Genomic DNA, 25,543 nt, shown 5'->3' on the forward strand with positions numbered 1-25,543 from the left:
ATGTGGGGGACACAGCAAACATGTAGAAGAAGATGCTTTGGTCAGATGGGACCAAAATTTAACTTTTTGGCCTTAAGGCAAAATGCTATGTGTGGCAGAAAACTAACACCACACATCACCCTGAACCCCCATGGTGAAACATGGCAGCATCATGTTATGGAGTTGCTTTTATTCAGCAGGTACAGGGAAGCTGATCAAAGTTGATGGGAAGATGGATGGAGCCAAATACAGGCCAATCTTAGAAGAAAACCTGTTAGAGCCTGCAAAAAACTTGAGACTGGGACAGAGGTTCACCTTCCAGCAGGACAACGACCCTAAACATACAGCCAGAGCTGCAATGGAATGATTTAGAATTAGATCAAAGCATATTCATGTGTTAGAATTGCCCAGTCTATCACTTACCTGGTAGCAGAGCCTGATAGGATGAGGAAGGCCTCTCAGGAACGTAGTCAGGAAGCAAGCCGAGTCTGGATCCGATCAGTGGAACTGGAGCCAAAGGAGCAGACAGAAGAATGGTCACTGGACAAGCCGAGGTCAATGCAAGTGGAGTTCAGGGAATGGTCAAGACAAGCCGGGTTGATAACTGGATGCAGTTCACAGGATGCCAGATACACAGGAGGCTGAAGACAAGGCAGCATTGAATCTGAGCACTGGCTGGGTTTAAATAGTCTGTTTGGCACCAGCATCTGTCACAGGTGCACACGGGGATGCGCGACCCCTTGTGTTTGTGCGCGTGTTCATGCATGTGCATATCTATTAGCCAGTGCACAATTCTTACGAGCATTAAAGGGAATCAGTTTTGGCTTGTGCACAAGAGTTCTTCCAGAGGGATTATTCTGTTTGCTTGCATGTATATCCTGGACCAGTCAAAGTCTAGACCTAAATCCAATTGAGAATCTGTGGCAAGACTTAAAAATTGCTGTTTAAAGACACTTTCTATCCAATCTGGCAGAGCTTGAGCTATTTTGCAAAGAAAAATGGGCAAAAATTGAATTCTCTAGATGTGCCAAGCTGGTAGAGACATCCCCAAAAAGACTTGCAGTTGTAATTACAGCAAAAGGTGGTTCTACAAAGTATTGAAGTATTGACTCAGAGGGGCTGAATACAAATGCAAGCCACACTTTTTACATATTTATTTGTAAAAAAAATTGAAAACCATTTATTTTCCATCCACTTCACAATTATGTGCCACTTTGTGTTTATTTATCACATAAAATCCCAACAAAATACATTTAAGTTTTTGGTTGTAACATGAAAAAATTTGAAAACTGTCAAGGGGTATGAATATTTTTTCAAGGCACTGTATCATATAGATGGTTCCTATATCTATGAGCAGATACAATGAGGTAAACAGCTGCTGTTACAGATTCTGTGAGCTGATTGGCTGGCCGTGCACAGCTGCACCAGATTTTAAACTCTCCAGCTTCATTAAATCAACCCCCAAGAGACTTCTACAGACACAAGTTCAAAAAAAGAAACTGGTTACAAAAAAATTTTACAAAATGTGGACTTAAATTAAAAAGATACACTTTAAAACCCCTTTCACACCGAGGGCATTTTGCAGGCGCTATAGCATTAAAATAGCGTCTGCAATCCACCCTCAAACAGCTGCTCCATTGTTTCCAGTGTGAAAGCCTGAGGCTTCACACTGGAGCGGTGCTTTGGCAGGACGTCAGGAAAGGTCCTGTCAGCATCTTCTTTGGCGCTCCTCCACTGCTGCTCCCCATTGCGTCGCATTGTGGGCGGTTTTAACTCTTTCTCGGCCACTAGCGGGGGTTAAAAGCGCCCGCTAGCGGCCAAAATGCGCTGCAAATCCAACGTTAAAACTCTGCTAAAAATAGCAGCGTTTTACCGCTGACGCTATGGGTGGCTCAGTGTGAAAGGGCTCTTAATGGGGCCACCCCGCAGTGCAAAGGTTACACAGTTGTTAACTGTAGGCTAGTGATCTCCAAACTATTGCCCGGGGGCTGGATGCAGCCCTTGCCTTGCTTTTATTGGCCTTTGGGGCACTATTTCATCTACTGATATCAACAATGGGAAACAATTCCTTCCAATGGCATCAAAGATAGGGCATAATTCCTGCCAAAGACACTAAGAATGGAGCACAGTTCCTCCCAATGACACCTATGATGGGGCACAGTTCCTCTCACTAACATTAGATGGGGCATTGATTACTCCTGCTGATGCTGGGACATTTTCTACTCCCGATGGCCACGGTCCGGCCACTGCTAAGGTATGAAGGACAATAAATTGGCCCTTTGTTTAGAAAGTTTGCAGACCTCTGCCCTAGGGTGTAGAGAAATAAGCTAGAATAATACTTGCCTTTTTCCTTGCTTAGGCATCGCCACCCCTAAGTACAATGCAGGACTATTGGTTTATGTGATGTCAGAGTGTGACTGCTGGCACATTAGAGAAGAAACTTCAGGGACTGGTCACACCAGTCATGAATACACAAATACAGTACTTGCCAAAAATTTTGTGTGAAATTGATGTTGTAAATATTTTGTAGAATTAACACCTTTTTTTTAAGGGCCGGTTCACACAGCAGGCGAGGCGAGGCGACTCCGACTTGCCTCGCCGCGACCTGCCGCGGCCTCAGCGGCGACTTGCAAATGACTTCTGTATAGAAGTCAATGCAAGTCGCCCCGAGGTCGCCCAAAAGTAGTACAGGAACCTTTTTTCTGAGTCGGAGCGACTCGAGTCGCTCCTCTCAGAACGGTTCCATTGTACAGAACGGGGGCGACTTGCGAGAGCGAGGCGAGGTGAGTCGTGTCACCTCGCATCGCCTGCTGTGTGAACCGGCTCTAATACTGAAGGGGTTTAAATTTTAACAAAACAAGTAGAGATTTGGGGCTCATGGAATATCCCATCATGTGTTTTTTGTGTATATTACACTAGCAAATAATTGCAGATGATGAGGTTTAGAGCCAGAAGGTGTTGTATTGCTTTTGTCTTTCATATTTTATTTATTGTATGTGATATTTGGTACCATATAAAAACCACAATTTCAAACACATTTTTGTGTTTATCTATTGTAGGTTTAATTACTGCAGAGATTTATTTTTAAAGTCTCAAAGGGAAGTGAACTACCCCTTTAACCACCTCCCTGCCGCTGTATTGTACACAAACTGCGTTTATATACTGCAGCGCACTTCAGAAATAGCTCTAGAGAGGATAGTGCACTCATTAATGAGTTGCCTTTGGCTGGTTTGGTACACAGACACAGCGTACAGAGCCAATCTGTGTGGCTCTGTACCATGTGACTCATGTGATGACCAATCACAAATATCAATAGTGTTCTGTTTACACTAGAGAGCCCCGCCCCTTCTTCTTACAACAGAGATAGGCAGAAATAGTGAGCAATCACAAATATCAATAGTGTACTGTTTACACTAGAGAGCCCATCCCTTCTTCTTACAACAGAGATAGGCAGAACTAATGACAATGACTTCTAGGGCACAAGCAAGTTCAGCAAATTCAGGGTACATGGAGAGTTTATTTATGGGATACTTTTTTAACCCTTTTACTGCCCCTCCTTCCTTGTACATCTAATCTTCACCAAGTCTCTAGTGACCTTTATATTAACCCATCATCTACCTTATCCTAAGCATTAAGCCCATCTTCTCCATCCTTCCCCTGCAGTGACCTGTACATTAATCCCTTTACCTCCTCCTCCCTCTGTGTCTGATTTGTACATTATATTGATACTGCAATAGTGCACTTTTGCCAAGCTCCATGTTTTATTCACTGCAATACCAGCATGTAAAAAAAGAAATCACCTTGGGGTATCTACTTTCTAAAAAAAAATATTTTCTGATGTTTTTTATATTGTCCTGACATTTTACTTGATATATTTTAAGACAGAAAATAAGAGAAACAGATTTTTTCAAAAAGATTGGCGGTTTGTACATTATATAGTAAAAAATAAAAAGCCAAGTGGTTAATAAATTCCACCAATGAAATTTCTATCTGTCTAAAAAAGAAATGATATAAAATGGCATGATGGTAAGGATAGGTATTACAGGCTAATGGTGGTTAAAGTAAGTCTATGAAAAAGCAATGCAAAATGAGCAAATGATAAAAAAAATGCAGAAGTCCTCTTTAGTGAAGCAGTATTGTAAAACAACTAGTAGATCCCATTAAAATGATATTTTATAGTTTGTCTTTTTCTATAAAGATCAAACCTGGTCCTTTTTCTCCATCCCCAGATCTATTAATTGGCCAGAGATGCCTAACATCCTACTAAAGAACCAATAGGGACACCCAGACGGTGGAAGGAGGCAGGGCCTAGCCTGACTATAACAATAAGTCAATATTCGCATTTAAATGTAATTGCCTATAACGGTTTGAAAAGTTATTTCTGATAGAAACCTATGCTTTATTTGTTTTTATCATATACTAAGCTTCAATTACCCAGGCTTGTGGTAGGTTTTAAAATTTAAATATTCTATTGCTTAGTTGGAGTGTATGTAGCAAGGCCCATAATGCTATTGGTGCAGTTGTAGCATATGCATTTACAGGCCTGCTTTGGGATAAAATCCTCCCACCCATCAACCTCTGCTTAATTATTATATTAAATAAAACAACAACTCTGTGTAAAAGCCCCTATCACATACCTGTGGCCAGGGCCACGTGATACCCTAGCCCCAAGCATTTTCCTCCTCTGTCTACAGTTCAGGTCCTTCTATTAGTGTGCACGTGAGTTCCTGACAAGGACACTTCCTATTCTAAAGGCTTTGGCAGGGTCCTCCAGGATCAAGAAAAAGGTGGATGTCAGCAGAGGGGCATTTTTGGAGGGATACCACATGGCTGGATCAGCGGCCCTCCCACAACGATGGCGTGGGACCTGGATGGGGAACTTAGGGGTATATCTGCCTTCACAAGGTAAAAAGGGGCAAACAGAATGAATTAGAAGTAGGTGGAAGGATGGGTAAAAAATATGTAAGCGGGTTGAATTAGCCAGATAAATGCTGTCCCAGCCAGGAGGGTAGGAGTTAATGCCATTCCTATTTACTTGGTCTTTTTGGCAGGTTCTTGTCTGGGTTCCAGCTCACTAATCTTACAGTATATAATTATGGGGCAGTGGTCCAGTACGGAGAGAGCTCCCAGGGAGGAGTAGTTGGAGAGAGAGGTCCAGTAAAGAGAGGGAGAGGGCTGAGATCTGTGCCCATAAGGGAGAGAGACAGAGAATGACACCTGTGAGGAGCAGAAGGAGGTTATTTATCACCGCCGAGATGTAAAGGCATCAGAACCTGGGATTCACCCCAAAGACACCAGTTCTGGAGTATGCATCTGAAAGGACGCACATCTGCCTGAGAAAGCTTCCGAAGGGCTCCAATTGCTTGGACTTCCCCTACACAAGACTGTAGTTAGGAGTAGGGATGTAGAAAAACCTTACAACGTAAAGTATTGAGATGTTGCCCTTGCCTGGTCTAAAGTTACTGAAGAGGTGTATTCCAAGTAACCGGCACACACATAGTGCACTGACAAGGTCTTAACACATTGGGGTATGAAGACACTGGTGTGAAGTGGAGTAATGTGAAGAAGTGGTTACCTAGGGTAACAGAAGTGTAACAAGCAGCCTGTCGGTAGCGTGTACCTGTTATAGATGGAATGGCCTTTAGCAGTAAGGGAGATGTTGAAGACACTCCTTCCACCAGCGGTCTGTCTCCTAGAGCAACGGGAGCGGATTCACACCACAGAGGTTCCCATCCTGTACAAACGCAATGTTCCTCCTGCACATGCTCAAGAAAATGGCTGTTCAGTAATGCTGGGTGCTGTAATGACAATAGGCAGAAAACCATGGACGATCAAAATGAAGAAATATCATCAGGACACCAAGGATACCTCAAAAAGATCCAAACCTTTATTTTCGTGGTCACATGGTAAACATAAGGCAATGTTTTGGAGCCACGCAGGGCCCCTTCGTCAGTGACCTCACAAGGTTTACCTGCCTGAGAAAGGGTCCCTGCGTGGCTTTGAAATGTTGTCATCCTGTACAGAGGTATAGAGGTTTACAGAGTGCACGGTGGGACCCACTCCACTACTGAGGAGTAGTATTTGAAAATGTGAGACTGGTGGATGTAGACAGAGCTCAGATTGTTCCTTTTTAAATGCAGATTATAGAGAAGGTGTACATTGTCATGGAGAACCGAGAGTTAACTGGAGAACCATTGCAGTACGAATGTACATTCATCTCTGAGAGTGGAGACCTGCCTTGAGTTTGAGTATTCCCCCATGGCAGCCTTGGCCTTTCCTAGCTTAGCCCAGAAGAACCCACCCTGGGGTATGCCTCTCATATGACCCTTGCTTCCCACCACACGAGGAGGAAATATGGAGGACATGATAAACAACTGCTACCCTGCACCCTGCCCTTACAAAATAGTTTTTGCCAAGAATGTGTCATTAAATTGTTACCTGCTAAAATGTCATAATTGTCCATTGTTTTGTCTTTCAGGTTCTAGCAATGGACGAGCTGCATGAAAAGACTTGTAAACTATTCTGGAACATCTTCAATAATCCTACATTTGAAGGCCTCGCCCCCAGTCCAGTGAACCCAACTGCTATCCAGTATGCCAGCTTCCTGTTGTCTATACTCACCTGTTTCATTGGATTATTGGGAAATGCTACAGTGATTGCTGTTACCATGTCCCTAATGAAAAATTCCAAATCAAAAATATGGTTCTTGAACTTGGCGGTTGCTGATTTCACTTTCAACTTCTTCTTGCCATTTAACGCGATTTCAGTACTAAAGGCACACTGGCCCTATGGAGAGTTTATGTGTAAATCCTATAATTTCTTTACCTTTGTAAACATGTACGCCAGCATTTACATCCTCATTGCGCTCAACATTGACCGTGCTTTGAGCATCGCCAAACCAATATGGCACATGAAGTTCCTTTCCAAGAAGATTTGTTACTCTGTCTGCACCCTCATTTGGCTAACGGCGACCATGTCCAGCATTCCTGCATTTGTTCACAGTAATGAATATAAGCACGGTGAAAGCACACAATGCACACTATTCTCCCATGACCTCAGCAATATAGCTTATATCCATAGTGCCATGAACGTCACTGAAAAAGAAATCATGCAGAGTGTGTCACTAGAAGATTGTGAAGATATGGGAGATGAAGGCCATGACTTTATGTGGAATAACATGTCTTCCTTAACAACTGGTCTTTTAGTTTCTCTGTTTGTGATTGGCTATTTCATTCCACTCTGCATTATCCTTCTCACTAATCTAGTCATTGCTATTAAGGTAAAAAATTCTCAGTCAGGACCATCGTCCAGACTGTACAGAGTGGTCATTGTGACAATCATGGCGTTCTTCTGTTCACGGACGCCGCTGGTCTTAGGGCAGATCATTTTCCTGGCTTCTTCTTACGCTGCGGAATTTACACTGATGTACAAAACTATTATGTATTTTCCAATTCTCTCCAGCATAGCTGCTACCAACAGCTGCTTAAATCCGATTATCTATGTGCTGATTGGGAATCAAGTGAGAAACCTAATATGTAGTATGCTAAAAAAATTGTGTTAAAATTAAGGCAGGTTATAGTAACTACTACTGCTTCTCAGATAATTTACAAATATGTGGTCTGTTTCATGCTTTATGTGGTATTTATTTAAAATGGAATTAAAAAATTCTCCTGGGAAAAACGTCTATATAAACTCAAACCACAAACCTCTCCTGTTTGGTTTATTTTAGCCCATTAAATATACCATTGAAAGGGTTTTGTTAAACCTGTCTTATAAGTGCAAAAAACTCCCCAAAAAACTGTGGATCCTGCCAGAAATCTAGTTAGGTCATAACTTTCTGTGACCCTGCCACACTGAAATTCCAAACAATGTTATCAACCAGGTCACCTCTAAACTTCAGTACACCTCCTGCTACGTTAGTGACCCTCTATAGATACTGCACTTTAATTTAGCATGACATACTAGGGGTTATTTACTAAAGGCAAATCCACTTTGCACTGCAAGTGCACTTGAAAGTGCACTGAAAGTGCACCAGGAAGTAAAGTCACTGTAGATCCGAGGGGGATATGCAAGGGAAATAAAAAACAGCATTTTAGCTTGCACATGATGAGATGATAAAATCAGCAGAGCTTTCACTCATTTCAGATCTACCCCTTAGATTTAGACATCCCATAGTAACTAGTTTATTTGAGGAGCAAGCAAGCGAGAGTGGCTACATTTCTAAATACAGTGGGAACATGGGGAACAAAAGTGGCCACCTTCTAACAGAACATTGGGTTACAACAGCAACAAAACAAAAAGGGAATATGGAAGAGGATTAGATCAATAGAAGGTCATTTTTTGAGTTAGCACAAGAGGAACAAAGTGGCACACTGGGCTTGGAGAATGGTAGACCAGTGGTGGATGGTTAGATGGTTAGTAGCTCAAAAGGCTATAATATCCAAAAAGTTCAGTCTTTTATGTTTAAACGGGATAGTCCATGAATAACCGATCCTAGGGATACACAGTAGCTGTGACAGGGCTGGGCTCAGCCCTTCCTTCTCTGAGCTGTTCTAGACTCGCTTTGCTGACATGCCTCCTTGCTCCAGATTCTACTTGCTGTTCCACTACATTGATCCCTGACTTCTGGCTTGGCTGACTTCCGTTGTGGTTACTGAACTTTGGCTATATTTTAAGTACGTTTGTTCTTTTTTACTTTCATTATTAAACAAGTGTGATTTAACTGTTTTTCTGTCTCGGCCTGATTTCATGATTTCTGACAGGCTGCTAGCTGAAGAGAGAAGAAGTGGCTCTGTGGGAAACCAAAGGAAGAGGGAAGCAGCATCACAAAGTATAGTATTAAAACCAAGCACGTTTATTTCCAAGATAAACAACTCACATCTGGGTGGTCTTAAAGAGGAAGTAAACCCTGATGAGTTTACTTCCTCTTTCATTCCCTGCAAAGGTAAAGCATAATGGACTACTATGCATCGCATAGTAGTCCATTATGTGTCACTTACCTGACACAGGAGCCATGAAGTCACCGATGTTCCCTGTAGTCCGGCGCATCCATCTTCTCAGTGGGTCTCCTGCTCCGCCGCTGTAATTCGGCAAAGCCACAATGACGTCACTCCTGCGCATGCGCACGGGAGCTGCCACTCACGGCGTGCTCAGTGCGCCTGTGCGCTGCTGTCTGCGGCGCATGCGCCGTAGACAGCGGTGCCTGTCTTTCGGCAAATATCTCCTAAACCGTGCAGGTTTAGGAGATATTTCTTGGACCTACAGGTAAGCCTTAATTTAGGCTTACCTGTAGGTCAAAGTTGGTTGTAAGGGTTTACAACCACTTTAAACATGGCATATCAATGACAAATCATGCTTTGTCCTGGAAAACTGTCTTGCTGAGGTTCTGGAAGCAAGCCGTCAGGAAGCCTCGTCCATGCTTTTACTTTTTTGATTTAGGAAAACGCATTTGAATTTTTATTTTTTTTTAAACCAGAGTTTAGTATCACTTCAAAATGTTCGACTGAGTTGGCCCATCTCTATCCACACATGAGTTGATTTTTGAATGCAAGTTCTGGCCCTAGACTGAGAGCTTGGAGTTTGAAATTAGGCCCTCCGATATCTTAATTACATCTTACGCTACTAAGAAATAGGATACACTATAAGTGTTTGACAAGGTGGTACGCAACACCAGATAAATTGGGCAATTATCAACCAGAGAAATCCCAGGAATGTTGGAGAGGCTGTAAGGAGAAGGGAACAATGGCCCACCTGTGATCTGCCTCAAAATTAAAAACTATTGGAAAAATATTTTACAACTAATAAAAGAAATTAAAGGCAAAGAAGTATTGGAAGATCTGGGGGTCTGTATATTCCACGGAGTAGAGGGCCCAGTGAAGCAATATAGGGAAATCTATTGAATGTGGCAAAAAGTCTTATCCCAAAGAGATGGCAGGAGAAAGAAAGCCCTAAGATCCAGGACTGGGTAATTGCAGTCGACGGAACGGAATTAGTGGAGAGGAGGTAAGGGAGGAACGGACCGACAAGTGGGAGTGTTGGCAGAAATTTAAGGAAATATGGAGGTATGTCGAGGTTATGACTACTGGAGATTAGAGGAAATATATTTTAAAAAAGAAAGGAAGAGAGGATAAATACATATAGAAAACTGATTTTATGGAGTTGAGAGGTATAATGTACTGGTTAGAGGAATTTTGATATATAGTCCGAAGCGTATTTTATATATTGTGTAATATGCTTGTATAAAATAAATAAATAATAATATTAAAAACAAAAAAAAAAAAGTTCTGGAAAAAGAAAAAAGAAATAGGCTACACATTGAAACCTGATTAATTTTCAATCTAATCCATTCATTTTGTACATTTCCACTAGCCCCGTGTTGGGTGTTAGGCCTCATTCAGTCAAGCGAATGAGGGCAGCTAGAATGCAGCGTTCTCAATGCAATAGCACTCTGTGCTTTGAGCATACATAAACTAGATGATTAACTGCAGCCAGTTTGTATGCTTCCAAAAATACAATGATTTGTCTGGGTCCAGGGCCGGTCATAACCCCTAATCAGATGAGCAGTTACATGCTAACGTCAGCAGTGCCAGCCATTGACTTGTCCAGAGTAGAAATTTGACTGTGCAGCTGCTAGCCACCATGGCGCATTGGGGTAAAACTGCTCAACAATGAAGAAGCTAATCACCCCTGGGAGTGACCCCTTAAGCTTTAATAGCCTTGTATTCACATTTTTGCATGACAAGGTAGCCAGATACCTTACTACGCCAATCCATACATGTACACCCCTTTTATACCTTATTCTATAAAAAATGACACAGACACCTGCTGGATGTAAATGGCCTTTCAGGCCTTTATTTAACCACTTTCAGACCGGACCAATTTGCTGGTCAAAGACCAGACCACTTTTTGCGATTCGGCACTGCGTCGCTTTAACTGACAATTGCGCGGTCGTGCGACGTGGCTCCCAAACAAAATTAACGTCCTTTTTTTCCCACAAATAGAGCTTTCTTTTGGTGGTATTTGATCACCCCTGTGGTTTTTATTTTTTGCGCTATAAACAAAAATAGAGCGATAATTTTGAAAAAAACGCATTATTTTTTACTTTTTGTAATAATAAATATCCCCCAAAAATATATAAAAAAACATTTTTTTCCCTCAGTTTAGGCCGATACGTATTCTTCTACATATTTTTGGTAAAAAAAATCGCAATAAGCGATTATTGATTGGTTTGCGCAAAAGTTATAGCGTTTACAAAATAGGGATAGTTTTATAGCATTTTTATTAATAATTGTTTATTATTTTTTTTTTTTACTAGTAATGGCGGCGATCTGCGATTTTTATTGTGACTGCGACATTGTGGGGGACCCATCGGACATTTTTGACACATTTTTGGGACCATTGTCATTTATACAGTAATCACTGCTATATAAATGCAGTGATTCCTGTGTAAATGACACTGGCAGTGAAAGGGTTAACCAGTGGGTGGCAGTGTAGGGGTTAAGTGTTCCTAGGGGTGTGTTACTAACTGTGGGGGGGTTGGGCTTTCATTTAGTGTACACTGATCTCTGCTCCAATCACATGGAGCAGAGATCAGAGTCACTAGTTGCTAGGCAGAATGGAAAAATGTTGTTTATACAGCATTTCCTCCATTCGGCCGCTCTGTGAGACGATCGCGGGGATGCCCGCGGCGATCGAGTCCGCGGGTTCCGCGACCGGACTCACGGGGGTCCCGACCAGCGCGGGAGCGCGCCGCCGGCGGCGCGCTCCCGATGGCACGGCGGCAACGAATATTGGACGTACATGTACGCCAATATGCCTGCCCGTGCCATTCTGTCGACGTACATCGTCGTGCGCTGGTCGGGAAGTGGTTAAACAATAAACCAAACTAAACTTTTTTCTTTAAAACTTCTGTAACCATTTTATTTTACCATCTATTTTCTTGTAACCAAAACAGCTCATCAGATAAACAGTTGTTGATCCCTGACGACCCCATTTCTACTTGAGCCTGTAATCCCAACTTTTTATGGCATTTGTCCCCAGCAGCCAACTTGCCTCGGGGACTTACCAATTGACCACAGACCCCCAACTTATTAGCCCGTCAATCTGGCCAGCCGCCAGACCACCCGGGAGGACTCCATACCCATGATGGGTCCTAACTTTTCCAAAACCTAATTTTGAACAGATAAATTGCATACCAGCCGTCAAGGACCCTACCGCCACTCGTACTCATGGTCACCCCATAGCCAAACAACCCTCCCCATTAAAGGGCGGGCGGGAACGTTCCTCCTGACCTGCTGCTCCAGACTGCTGACCTTCCTAGACTCACGTGCCTTCACATCAACTCTACTCCACCCCCTCTTACACCATCCTCCAATCAGGTAAGCCTTGTAACTTTCTTAACCCCTCGTACCATTCCCCTGCGTAAGCCTTGCACCCTGTCATGTATGTCCTACGCTTACGTTGCACTACAGCTACGTACATGTCTTGACAAGGTAGCCAGATACCTTACTACGCCAATCCATACATGTACACCCCTTTTATACCTTATTCTATAAAAAATGACACAGACACCTGCTGGATGTAAATGGCCTTTCAGGCCTTTATTTAAACAATAAACCAAACTAAACTTTTTTCTTTAAAACTTCTGTAACCATTTTATTTTACCATCTATTTTCTTGTAACCAAAACAGCTCATCAGATAAACAGTTGTTGATCCCTGACGACCCCATTTCTACTTGAGCCTGTAATCCCAACTTTTTATGGCATTCGTCCCCAGCCGCCAACTTGCCTCTGGGACTTACCAATTGACCACAGACCCCCAACTTATTAGCCCGTCAATCTGGCCAGCCGCCAGACCACCCGGGAGGACTCCATACCCATGATGGGTCCTAACTTTTCCAAAACCTAATTTTGAACAGATAAATTGCATACCAGCCGTCAAGGACCCTACCGCCACAGCAGCACAAGAGTGACACCTCACCCTTGTGCCTGCCGCCACACCTGCAAAGCCCTGCCAATACCATCTTCCAAACCCAAAGCCCACAGGTCAATCCCGACTGGGTTAAGGTGGACACCATCCCCCCGTAAATACCTCCACGTCTCCACTTCCAACTCCCAATGCCTCACCACAATACCACCATTCCGGGCAACAAACCTCCCCACCTCTTTGTTCACCTTTATCCGGGCCTTATTAATCTTCTCACAAGACCGGGCCCCCCTCCAAGACATGCGGGCCACAATATCGGACCACACAATAATCATGTCCGGGAAGGCAGTACGAAGCCTGAGGAAGTCCCACCGTATATCTTTAATGATGTTGCGCATTGGCCTGACAACCAAGTCATTACCTCCCACATGTAGGACCAGTACGTCCGGTGCCCGATCCAGGCCTGCATAGCGATGAACCTCCGGCACCACCTTGTGCCACATCAGTCCCGGGATGCCAGTCCATCGAACCCGGCCTTCATCCCTGGACAGTCTGAGTTGCCTGCCGTCTGGCCGTACATCCGCCCGTCTAGCCCCCCAGAACACAAAAGAATGTCCCAAAATCCAAATGAGACATCCCGGCTCTGAAATGACATAACCAAAAATTAACCAACCCAACCCAAAACAACCAAAACATATAGTCGACCATCCCAAGGAACCGTACTCCTACCCCTTTTACAAAAGGTGCGGTCGCACATAAAGCCGATACCTCCGAGCTCCCACCTCCCAATTTGCTTAATAACCTCTTCTGGCAATCCCCATCTAGCTGCCTCCGTGGCCGCCCCTATCCGGAAGGAATGAGCAGCATACTCTCCCGGAGACAAACCCCCGCTCCGCAAACACTTCCTCAACACCGCCGTAAATTGGAACCGCGAAAGGCACGAACCATCCGCAGGCATGAATAACACCCCGTCCCGGTCCGGGCGAACCTCCAAATAAACCCTTAAAGCCTCCACCGGACAAAAACTAGGGTCTGTCCCCCGAAACAATGTTACCCGCACCCCTCTACCCAACTCGTCTGTTTTGGACTTCCTGACCAAAATTACCACCGAAGAAGGGGCCCAGGAAACGTCACCCCTCCCCAAACCCCCCGGAGCTGTTTTAGATGGCGACACCAATTCTCCTATCCGAAACGCCCCAAAAAATGCCACCAGGAAAGCAGCTCGGAAAAGTATTTGTTCAAAAACCAGAGAACACACTTCCCCGACGTGGCTCAACAAAATACCCAAAACTTCAAAAGAAATCGGGCGCCGCGAATCCCTTTTTGCCGCCCCTTTTCTAAAACCCCTCAACGCCTTTTTAACCAAAAAATCCTTAGTCACATCCGCCAACCCCTTACATTGAAACAAAAAGGCCAAAGCTGACATTTTCTTGCTGACTGCCGAGCCCGACACCCCAGACACATAATTATAACAGATAAAACCCAACACCCACCTCAGCAGCTCTGCCGGGCCCTCCGACCCCCCCAACCTCACCCAACCAGTTCGACCATTCCCTCCACACTGCATTATAAGCCGCTCGAGTACCTTCACTCAACGACTGCTGAATCAGTCCTCCGATGATTCCAACGCAATCCCCCACATCTCTGGAGGGCACGGGTCCCCGCGTCTGTTTGCGTCCGGAGCCAGTCTGCGAAAGTCCTCCCACTGGAAACGAGACAGAGCATCCGCTAACTTATTCTCAATCCCAGGGATATGCACCGCATAAACAAACGCATTAATCCGTAAACAACTGTGCACCAACCTCCTTAACAACCTAACCACCGGGATGGAGGAGGCCGAAACATTACTTATGGCCACCACCACTCCCATGTTATCACAATGGAAGCGCACTTTTTTATCCCGGAGCTTGTCCCCCCACAATTCCACCGCCAGAACTATGGGAAAAAGCTCCAATAACGGCAGGTTAGTTAAAAACCCCGCCTCCCTCCAAGAGTCCGGCCATGGTTCGGCACTCCATTGCCCCTGGCAATAAGCTCCATAACCTGCCGAACCTGCTGCGTCAGTAAACAAAACCAAATCAGCGTTGCTGACCGGTCCCTCCTGCACAATCGCTCTCCCATTAAACTCAACCAGGAACACCCCCCACACACCCAGATCATCCCGCAATTCTCTGGACAACCGCACAAAATGAGTGGGCACCTTCACCCCTGCTGTGGCTGCCGCCAGTCTCCTGCAAAAAATTCTCCCCATAGGCATAATCCTGCAAGCAAAATTCAATTTGCCCAGGAGCGATTGCAATTCCTTCAACCTGAGTTTTCGTTTCCCCCGCGCCGCGCCCACCTCCTGCCGCAGCGCCACCACCTTCTCCTCAGGCAACCTACATTCCATGGCCATGGAATCAATCTTGATTCCCAAAAACACTATCTCCGACCTGGGACCCTCCGTCTTCTCCCTCGCCAAGGGAACCCCAAACCGTTCGGCCAAATGCTGCAACGTCCCCAGCAGTATCCCGCAGCCGCGGGATCCTGGCGGCCCCACACACAGGAAGTCATCCAGGTAATGTATGACCGAGTTGACTCCCGCCGTCTCCCGCACAGCCCATTCAAAAAATGAACTGAACAGCTCAAAAAGTGCACACGAGATAGAACATCCCATGGGCAAGCAGCGATCAACAAAATAAGACCCCTGCCAGCAACAACCCAACAAGCGCATACTACCTGGATGCACCGGCAACAAACGAAACGCCGCCTCCACATCCGTTTTTGCCAAAAGAGCCCCCCTGCCATACTTTCTCACCCACGCAATCGCTGCATCAAATGACGTATAAGTAACCGCACAAGCTTGCGGGTCAATACCATCATTTACCGATCCGCTCCTGGGGTAAGACAGGTGGTGAATCATCCTGAATTGCCCCGGTTCTTTCTTCGGAACAACCCCCAAAGGCGAGACCACCAGATCCGCCATCGGAGGGGTAAGAAATGGGCCGGCCATCCGGCCCAACGCCACCTCCTTAGCCAATTTTGCCGACACCACGTGTTCATGCAGTAAAGCCGACTTTAAATTTTTGGCCAGCGGGGGAACCTCCCTCAACGCACTCGGAATCCGAAACCCATCCCTAAAACCAGCCTCCAACAACCCCGCCGCCGCACAATCAGGATACCTACTTAGGAAAGGAAGCATCCTTTCCAGCCTCACCGGCGTCATCCCTTTTTCCAGCGAAGTCTCCAGTACGACCTTTTCCCTGCCTGAAACAACGTGCGAAGGGGTGCCCTCCACTGCATCCCGAACACTCGTGCTTGTAACGTCAGGCGTTACCAAACTTGCACGTCCCTTCATTAAATTGCCAGCAGACCCCTTTCTTTTTTGGGGCCAGCGAACCCGCTGAGGCGGCGGCGCCGGCCCCCCCTGGAAAAAACCGTCCCGGGGCCCGGGCCGAAGTCCTCAACTTCATCCACAGGCTGATGTCCTTATGGTCCCACCTAATGGACGGCCACACCGCTTTGCGTTGACGAAACTGTTCGTCATAACGTAGCCAGGCCAAGCCCCCATAAACCCTGTGCGCCTCACTAATGGCCTCCAGGTAACAGAACAATGCCGAACAATGCCGAACAATTCTCCGGCGCCTTTTCCCCAATCACGCTAGCTAAAATCGCAAACGCTTGCAGCCAATTCGCAATCGTGCGTGGAATAAGCCTATATCTCCTCTTCTCCTCCTCTTCTTTTTTGCTCTCATCTGGCTTGACCCTGTCTAAATTAAACTTCTCCAACGGCAACAACGAGAAGATTTCCACAAACTCGTCCTTCCAAATCTTCTCCCTCACCTCCTTCTTCAAATGCGCACCTAACGGTTCCTCGAAGCACACATAAACCTCGCTCCTCGCCGCATCCACCAGGCGAATCTTCTCAGCATCCTTGTCTTTGTCCACCGCAGCACCACTTGGTCCCTCGCCGTCCTTCCGCGCCAGCACCTCCTTCTCCGTCTGCGTCTCCGCTGCCACCCCACCCACTGCCAACCCCAGCCCGGAGGGGACAGCCGTCCCCAGCTCTACCCGAGCCGCGGCGGGCGGCCCTACCCATGGAGTAATCGGGGCGGGCACCGGCTCCGAGTCGCCCTGCAGGCGGCGCAGCAGCTCCTTTAACACCACCAATAACACCCCCCCTCCGCCCCCCCCCACCCCTGCTTCCCCCCCACCCACCCCCGCAAGTAACCCCCCCACAGACCCCAAGGACTTACCGGGCTGCTGTTGCCTGGAAGGCCCTCCAGCCGCTGACCCCACTGCCGCCGCCGGTGTGCACTCGTCCTCCTGCAGCTCCCCCTCTTCCATGCTGCTGTCGTGCCAGATGGCCCAGGCCGCTCCCGACCGTCTTCCTGTTGCGGTGCATGGCGGCCGCCATGTTTTTTGTTTAGCACGACCTCACTTCCGGTCGCGCCGACATCACGTCCGCTGGCCCTCCCTCCCAGGCACAGCAACATGCCCGGAGGCGTGGCCACCCGACTGCCACTCTGCGTCTTCTAATGGGCCCCCCCCCCGAAGCTAAGATGGCGCCCACACGTGGCAGGCCGCTGGCCGCCTCCGGGACAAGGCCGGCGCCCGAGGACCCCACTCTCCCCCGTCGAGCGGCCCCCCCAACCGGAGCATCGCCAGGGGGAACCACTGGAACCACCACCGATCGCGCTGTCCTGGAGGTGGCCTGAGGCATGATCCGGTGAGTGACCCCCCTCCCTCTGGGACTCAGCCGGGGACGGGGATTCCTCCCAGGCCCACCACTAGCTGACCGGGGTGCCTGCTTAGCAGGGGGGCCTGAAGGGGCCCAACTGGGGCTCCCAAGCCGGCGATGAGTCCGGGGGGCAATGTCAGGGCTAAGGCGCACAGGGGGGCGTGACCTCCTTGCCCGTGTCGGGGGTACCCCATCTACGGAAAGTCCCTGCCCTACCCCCTGAAGGGTGGCCGCAATTTGGCTTTGCAACCAGTCTGCGCCATGCTGTTCTGCGGCCGATCTAAGCTGGGCCCAAAGCTGCTCTAACCCACTCATCTTTTCCAGGGAGCTGATCCTGAACGTTCCTCCTGACCTGCTGCTCCAGACTGCTGACCTTCCTAGACTCACGTGCCTTCACATCAACTCTACTCCACCCCCTCTTACACCATCCTCCAATCAGGTAAGCCTTGTAACTTTCTTAACCCCTCGTACCATTCCCCTGCGTAAGCCTTGCACCCTGTCATGTATGTCCTACGCTTACGTTGCACTACAGCTACGTACATGTCTTTCGATGTATTAAATAGACCCCCCATGCTATAAACCTGGCAATTAATGTAAAGGTGGGAAATAAACAAGTATACTTATCTTGTCCTTGTGGGTTTTTTTGTGGGTTTTTTTTACCTCTTTTTGTCCTGTCTATGTGTTGCCTGGGTCCCTGTTCCTGCACCAGCATTTTGAAAACGTTACTTCATACTGCACATATGCAAAGACATATGCACAGTTATATGCACAGCCGTATGCTTAGCCCTCTGCAACAGCCCTGTACATACAGTAATTCTATTGCTCAGTCCTATGCAAAGGCCCTATTGCTCAACCCTATCCATAGCCCTTTGCTCAGCCCTATGTACTAGGCCTTTACATAGCCTTATGCATAAAGAAAAAAAAAAAGAAAAAATGATACGCGCATATTCACGAACACTTCAAAAGTGGTATTTTTCATTTTCGTATTGTGTGTATGAAACTTAACTGTTAGTACATAAAAAAAACAATCCTCAATAAACATAAATATGGTAATTCTCTGAATAATCAGCATTCATTCAATTGTGCTTCCATGCAAATGTGAACATCATGTTCTGATCTTTATTGGGGAATGTTATTTTGTATATAGAGTGTTTATGTGGTGAGTTTACACTTTTCATTGAACAGAGTTTGGATAACACAGGATTAAACGGAAAGGTCATCAATTAACTGCACATTTTCTGGATAGAATGCTTGGGGAGATAGTGATGTGTTCCTGCTTAAATGTTGCCAGGTATTGTGTTCAGCTTCAAACTGATGTATACTAGCACATTATGACTTTACATTGCAGGAAGAGGAAAAAGAAAAAAAGTCCAGTGGTATACAACCGTTTTAAGTTTATACACTAGGCCTTTGCACAACCCTATTGCTCAACCTCATTCACAGCCCTGCCCTCCAATTCCAAGCTCACCAGCATGACTGTTGTTATATCTCAAGCTGCACTCCAATATTCTACCCACACTTTCCCTTCTAACTTGATTGTGCTTTATAAGACGCACCCTCTTGTGTACATGTGCGTTGCGAAGTATCACAAAAAAATACAAGCTGTCTGTATTTTTACGCAACACACTTGAACGCATGTAACTCAACTGAGAGCAAAGATATGAAAAATAAATAGATTTTTAGTATTTTGTCACTGCACAAGAAATGACAACAAAATATATACCAACATGCATATAAACGCAAACATAAATTGGTTATAAACCCTTACATATACCCAGTGAAGTGACCGGCCTCAGGTGACACACAGAGATTAACCACTGAAGCCCCGGACCAATTGTCAGCCTAAGGACCAGAGGTCTTTTTACAATTTGGCACTGCACTGCTTTAACTGGTAATTGCGCGGTCATGCAATGTTGTATCCAAACGAAATTTGCGTCCTTTTCTTCCCACAAATAGAGCTTTCTTTTGATGGTATTTGATTGCCTCTGTGATTTTTATTTTTTACGATATAAATGGAAAAAGATTGAAAATTTTGAAAAAAAAAAGATATTTTCTACTTTTTGTTATAAGAAAAATCAAATAAACTCAATTTTAGTCATACATTTAGGCCAAAATGTATTCAGCCACATGTCTTTAGTAAAACAAAATGTCAATAAACGTATATTTATTGGTTTGCGCAAAAGTAATAGCGTCTACATTTTCTGGAATTTACACAGCTTTTAATTTATGACTGCCTATCTCATTTCTTGAGTTACTAAAATAGCAGGGCATTACAAACCCCCCCCCCCCCCCAAATGACCCCATTTTGGAAAGTAGACACCCCAAGGAAATTGCTGAGAGGCATGTTGAGCCCATTGAATTTTTTTTTTTTTGTCCCAAGTGATTGAATAATGACAAAAAAAAAAAAAAGTTTACAAAAAGTTGTCACTAAATGATATATTACTCACACATGCCATAGTTATAAGTGGAATTGCACCCCAAAATATATTCTGCTGCTTCTCCTGAGTACGGGCATACTACATGTGTGGGACTTTTTGGGAGTCTAGCCACGTACGGCCCCCCCGAAATCCAATCACTGCCTTCAGGATTTCTAAGGGTGCAAATTTTTGATTTCACTCCTCACTACCTATCACAGTTTCGAAGGCCATAAAATGCCAAAATAACACAAACCCCCCCAAATGACCCCATTTTGGAAAGTAGACACCCCAAGCTATTTACTAAAAGGCATGTTGAGTCCATGGAATATTTTATATTTTGCCACAAGTTGCGGGGATATTACAAACTTTTTTTTTTTTGCACAAAGTTGTCACTAAATGATATATTGCTCACACATGGTATGGGCATATGTGAAATTATACCCCAAAATACATTCTGCTGCTTCTCCCGAGTACGGGGATACCACATGTGGAGGACTTTTTGGGAGCCTAGCCGCATACGGGACCCCGAAAACCAAGCACCGCCTTCAGGATTTAAATATAAAAGGCTACCAAAAAAAACTGTTAGCGATCGCAGGGATCAGGCCTGACTCTGCGAACGCTGCAGTTATGTGTTTAGTGTTTTGTAAGTGACAGTGATCGATCGATACTGCACTTGGGTGGGCTGGGCGGAGGGGCAAAACGCAGGTGCTAGCAGGTATCTGGGCTGATCCCGCTAACAATGCGTTTTTTTGGAACCCTAAACTGCTGGGGACGCTAGTATAGATCTGATCAGATATTGATCTGTTCAGATACTATACCACTATGGGAGGTGTATGCTTTGCGCGTGGGTGTTAGCGGTACTGGCACTAACTTAGCGCTGCCTGGGGCGACGCAGACCCTATCTGACCCTAAAACCTAATTGATATCACCTGCCGGGTGATCAGGGGGTTAAACCTTTATTGGGCAATAAATGGTGGGTGCCCTGATGCTATAAAAAGCAAACTAATTAACCAACATCACCCGTAACACTTATACAGTGATCACTTGTGAAAGGGTTAACTAGGGGCAATCAGGGGGTTAAAAACTTTATTAGGTAGTATATGGGGTCCCTGACGCTATATAAAAACCTGACGGGGAACCTAAATAACTAACTGGCTAACCAGCATCACCAGGACACTTATACAGTGATCACTTGTGAAAGGGTTAACAGAGAGAGGAGGAGCCCGGTCTCCTCCTCTCTCTGTCCTTCTCTCTTCTTTTTTCTTCCGATGTTGACCCGGCGCGGTCTTCCGCTGTACTGGCTTATGCGACGTGCGTGGCAACTTATATAGGTATGGGGCGTGGTCACCGGATGACGTCACACGGTGACCCCGTCCCTTTATAACGTCACAGTCCCAGCATGCCCTGTGTTTTTTGTTGTGTTTTTTTATTGACATTTTTTCCCCAGGTGAATGGGTAGGGGTACGATGTACCCCTTACTCATTCACATAGTGTGGGGGGCCGGGATCTGGGGGCCTCCTTATTAAAGGGGGCTCCCAGATTCCGATAAGCCCCCCGCCCGCAGACCCCGACAACCAACGGCCAGGGTTGTTGAGAAGAGGCCCTTGTCCTCATCAACATGGGGACAAAGTGCTTTGGGGTGGGGGGGCCGCAGGGTGCCCCCCTTCCCCAAAGCACCAACCCCCCCATGTTGAGGGCACATGGCCTGTTACGGTCCGGGGGGGGCGCTCGCTCGTCCCCACTCCCTTCCTGACCAGCCAGGCTTCGTGCTCGGATAAGGGTCTGGCATGGGTCTGGGAGGGGACCCCCACGCCGTTTTTTCGGCGTAGGGCGTTTCCCTTAAAATCCATACCAGACCTAAGGGCCTGGTATGCTCCCAGAGGGGGAACCCACGCCGTTTTTTAAAAAAAATTTGATGTGGAGTTCCTCCTTGAGAGCTCATTCTCTGATTGGCCACGGCAAAAGTCAACTGGCCTGGGGCGACTTAAAGTCGTGTTGTAAGTCGCCCCAGGTCGTGTTGACAAGTCGTGTCCAAGTTGCCTCCAAAAGTTGCGTTGGAAGTCGTGTTGCCCCTGTGTGAACTGGCTCTTAGTGTTACTATGCACAGCTGAACCAGATTCTAATTGCATCAGTTCTAGTAAATTCCCCCCTTTGTGTCAAAGCTTAATTTAACAAGCTGAAGTTAGAAGGTGATTGGCTACCATTCACAGCTGCATCAGATTTTGAGTGCTCCTGTATTGGTAAATCTCCTCTTAAGTCTTCTCCGCTGAGCCTTTACAGGAAGAGACAATGTAACAGCGGTCCACCTCACTGTGAGCTGCCCTTGGGGGCAAAAACAATAAGCGTTTCCCATTTTGCATGCAATTTAGGAAGTTGCGCTAAATCAGCCTCTTGATAGTATTTAAAGTCATTGTAAAGGCAGAAGGTTTTTTATCTTAATGCATTCTATGCAGCAGCCCCCCTCAGCCCCCCTAATACTTACCTGATCCCTATCTAGATCCAGCAATGTTGTAGGAGTGTCTCGGCTACCTGGGAATCCCCTTCTCATTGGCCGAGAAAGCAGCATGGTGCCATTGGCCCCCCACTGGTGTCAAGCAAAGCCAGTCAGCCAGAGGAGAGAAAGAGGGCAAGTCCGAGCCACAGCTCCATTTCTGAATGGACACAGGGAGCTGTGGCTTGGCTTGGGTGTCCCCCATAGCAAGCTGCTTGCTGTGGGGGCACTTAACAGGAGGGAGGAGCCAGGCGAGCTGAAGAGGGACCCGAGAAGAGGAGGATCTGGGCTGCTCTGTGCAAATCCACTGCACAGAGTAGGTAAGTATGACATTTGTTATTTTTAGCTAAAAAAAAAAAGAGACTTTACAATCACTTTAAGCAAACTTGGGATCCCCAGAACCCTCAGCAGCCTGCCCCAGAACAGGAGCCTTAGTTTCTGGTTGTCGTGTGTAAAGCATAGTATTTGCCTTATACTTATATATGAAAATAATTACATCCAACCTGTAGCAGAGAGATATATGGTAAATTTTGAAAACCAAGAACATTTTACATGACGTTCTCAAAAATAAAAACTCTAATCATGGCAACAAGAGTAGACGGTTTGCATTTGCTATAGTTCAATGTTAGCAATAGCATTTGCTTTTAGCTGTTGAAGAACTGTCACCTTACAGAGAGGAAGCATGCCGAGACCTGTTATGATCCAAAACCTGCCCATAAGTGGCAATTGTAAATATAATTGTGGTAATCATCTACCGTACACAGCTTTGATTGTCCACCAGTATTTGGTCAAGTGTTGCAATAAATTAACAGCCTAATACAGTTAATTTAAAGATCCAAGAGAACACAGAAACAAAAATATGGCAATGCTTTGAAAGCAATTGGATTTTTCCACTGGGTTCAGTGAGAACAATTTCAAAACTATTGCTATGTATATGGCCAGCCAAAGAGCTGTGTTATGCCGCATACACACAGTCAGAATTTCCAACAACAAATGTATGATGTGAGCTTGTTGTCGGAAATTCCGACCTTGTGTAGGCTCCATCAGAATTTTTTTGTTGGAATTTCCGACAAACAAAATTTGAGAGCTGGTTCTCAAATTTTCCCACAACAAAATCCGTTGATCGTGTGTACACAATTCTGACGCACAAAATTCCACGCGTGCTCAGAATCAAGCAGAAGAGCCGCACTGGCTATTGAACTTCATTTTTCTTGGCTCGTCATACCTGTTGTACATCATCACGTTCTGGACGTTCGGCATTTCCAACAACATTCGTGCGACCGTGTGTATGCAAGACAAGTTTGAGCCAACATCCATCGGAAATAAATCCAGGATTTTGTTGTCGGAATGTCCGATCATCTGTGTGTGGCATTAGAGTTACTGCTCCCATAAAGGGGCCAAAATAAGTTAAAAGAAAGAGGTCAGACTAGGGCAGGGTGAAAGGGGGTACTATATGTATGGTAAATGTAAATTTCATAGGGGAAGTGATGTTTATTGTCCAGTAAAGGGTCAAAGGAAGATAGTCGCTTCTTGTAGTAGCAACCTGAAATATATATCCCAAAAGTGAAAGTTATACGAAGGATGCAATTTCTGTCCTCTTTTTGAAAAAACGAGTTCCCCGGTTGTCTCTCAAATTAATAGTTTCACATGGACGATCCGTTCAGGTCCACCTTTCAGTTTTTCAGGCGGACCCGAACGGATGTTCCATAGAGGTCTATGGAGCATCGGATGTCAGCAGGCACATGTCCACGTCGCTGACATCCGACCCACTCCGACCTGAAAAAATGTGACCTAAAAACCTACTTTTCCATCCGTCATCGGATCAAATCAGGTGACGACGGACTCTGTGGTCCGTCGTCATCCGATCTCCCATAGGGGAGAGCGGCGCTCTGACAGGTCCGTCCCCGCACAGTGTGCAGACAGGGACCTGTCATCTTCCTGCTCAGTGGAGATCGCTCCGGCAATCCCCACTGAGCAAGCGGATATCCACGGGGAGGATCAGCACTGATCCACCCCGTGTGAAAGAGCCCTAATAAAAATACACACAATATAAATGTAGCCATGGTGTTAGCACTACTGACAAACAATCCGCCAAATCACCCCACTGCCAGACTTCATGCATCCTTTCCAGAGACAATGAAGAGTCTTTTGCAAGCTTTGTTTTTGTTATTTTAGTGGAGGGTACAACTTGGATAGGGATATGGGATGCCCATGGAATTAATCATTTCTATCATATTTACAGATTTCAGTATACTTTGATCATAGAGCTTCAAAGATTGAATGTGCATACTTGACTAAGTAGAAATCTTCTCCTGCAGCTCCCTGCAGACTATTACTGCCTCTGCATCTCCATGTAGACTATTGCTCCCTCTTCAGCTCCATGCAGACTACTGTTGCTAAGAGTTCTCCGTCCGTCACCGTGTGAGGGATAGAAACATCACTTTTGAACGTGTAAAAGTAATGGTCTTAGATCTCTTCACCCCCTGCCCAAAACTGGTTTCCTCCTGCACAACTTGAAATTACATTTGAGATATATAGCACATCCTCTTATAATCGGTATGAAGAACTCACTCTGAATAAGCCCCTCTACTGGCTCTAGTGACTCGCTGCTGCTAGGCCTGAGGCCTGTAGAACCTCTCACCAGAGGCCTAGTAGTTTAAAGAGGAAGTAAACCCTGATGAGTTTACTTCCTCTTTTTTTCCCTGCAAAGGTAAAGCATAATGGACTACTATGCATCGCATAGTAGCCCATTATGTGTCACTTACCTGACACAGGAGCCAGCGAAGTCGCCGCTGTCCCCTGTAGTCCGCCGCATCCATCTTGCTGGTGGCGTCTCGCAGCTCCGCCGCTGTCATTTGGCGAAGCCGCGATGACGTCACTCCCGCGCATGCGCACGGGAGTCGACAAATGCGGCAGCTCCATTCTTGAAACTGCTGCGTTCAGTGCGCCTGCACGCCGCTGTCTACGGCGCATGCGCCGTAGACAGCGGTGCCCGTTTTCGGGCAAATATC

The 25,543-nt window shown here is 46.0% G+C and overlaps 1 protein-coding gene across 1 annotated transcript in view; it reads left to right on the forward strand.

The window, feature by feature from the left end:
- LOC143924729 (chemerin-like receptor 1) overlaps nt 1-8,711 on the forward strand; it is a 31,677-nt gene extending 22,966 nt beyond the window's left edge. The window contains exon 2 of the mRNA XM_077449161.1: nt 6,458-8,711. Coding sequence (XP_077305287.1) covers nt 6,467-7,540 — 1,074 coding nt within the window. The 5' untranslated portion in view covers nt 6,458-6,466 and the 3' untranslated portion in view covers nt 7,541-8,711. The remainder of the gene's footprint in view (nt 1-6,457) is intronic.
- Nucleotides 8,712-25,543: the final 16,832 nt, after the last annotated feature.

This window comes from Lithobates pipiens, unplaced genomic scaffold (genome assembly GCF_037356315.1).
Source record: "Lithobates pipiens isolate NorthernLeopardFrog02 unplaced genomic scaffold, aLitPip1_a1.2 Scaffold_22, whole genome shotgun sequence".
Taxonomy (NCBI): Eukaryota; Metazoa; Chordata; class Amphibia; order Anura; family Ranidae; genus Lithobates; species Lithobates pipiens.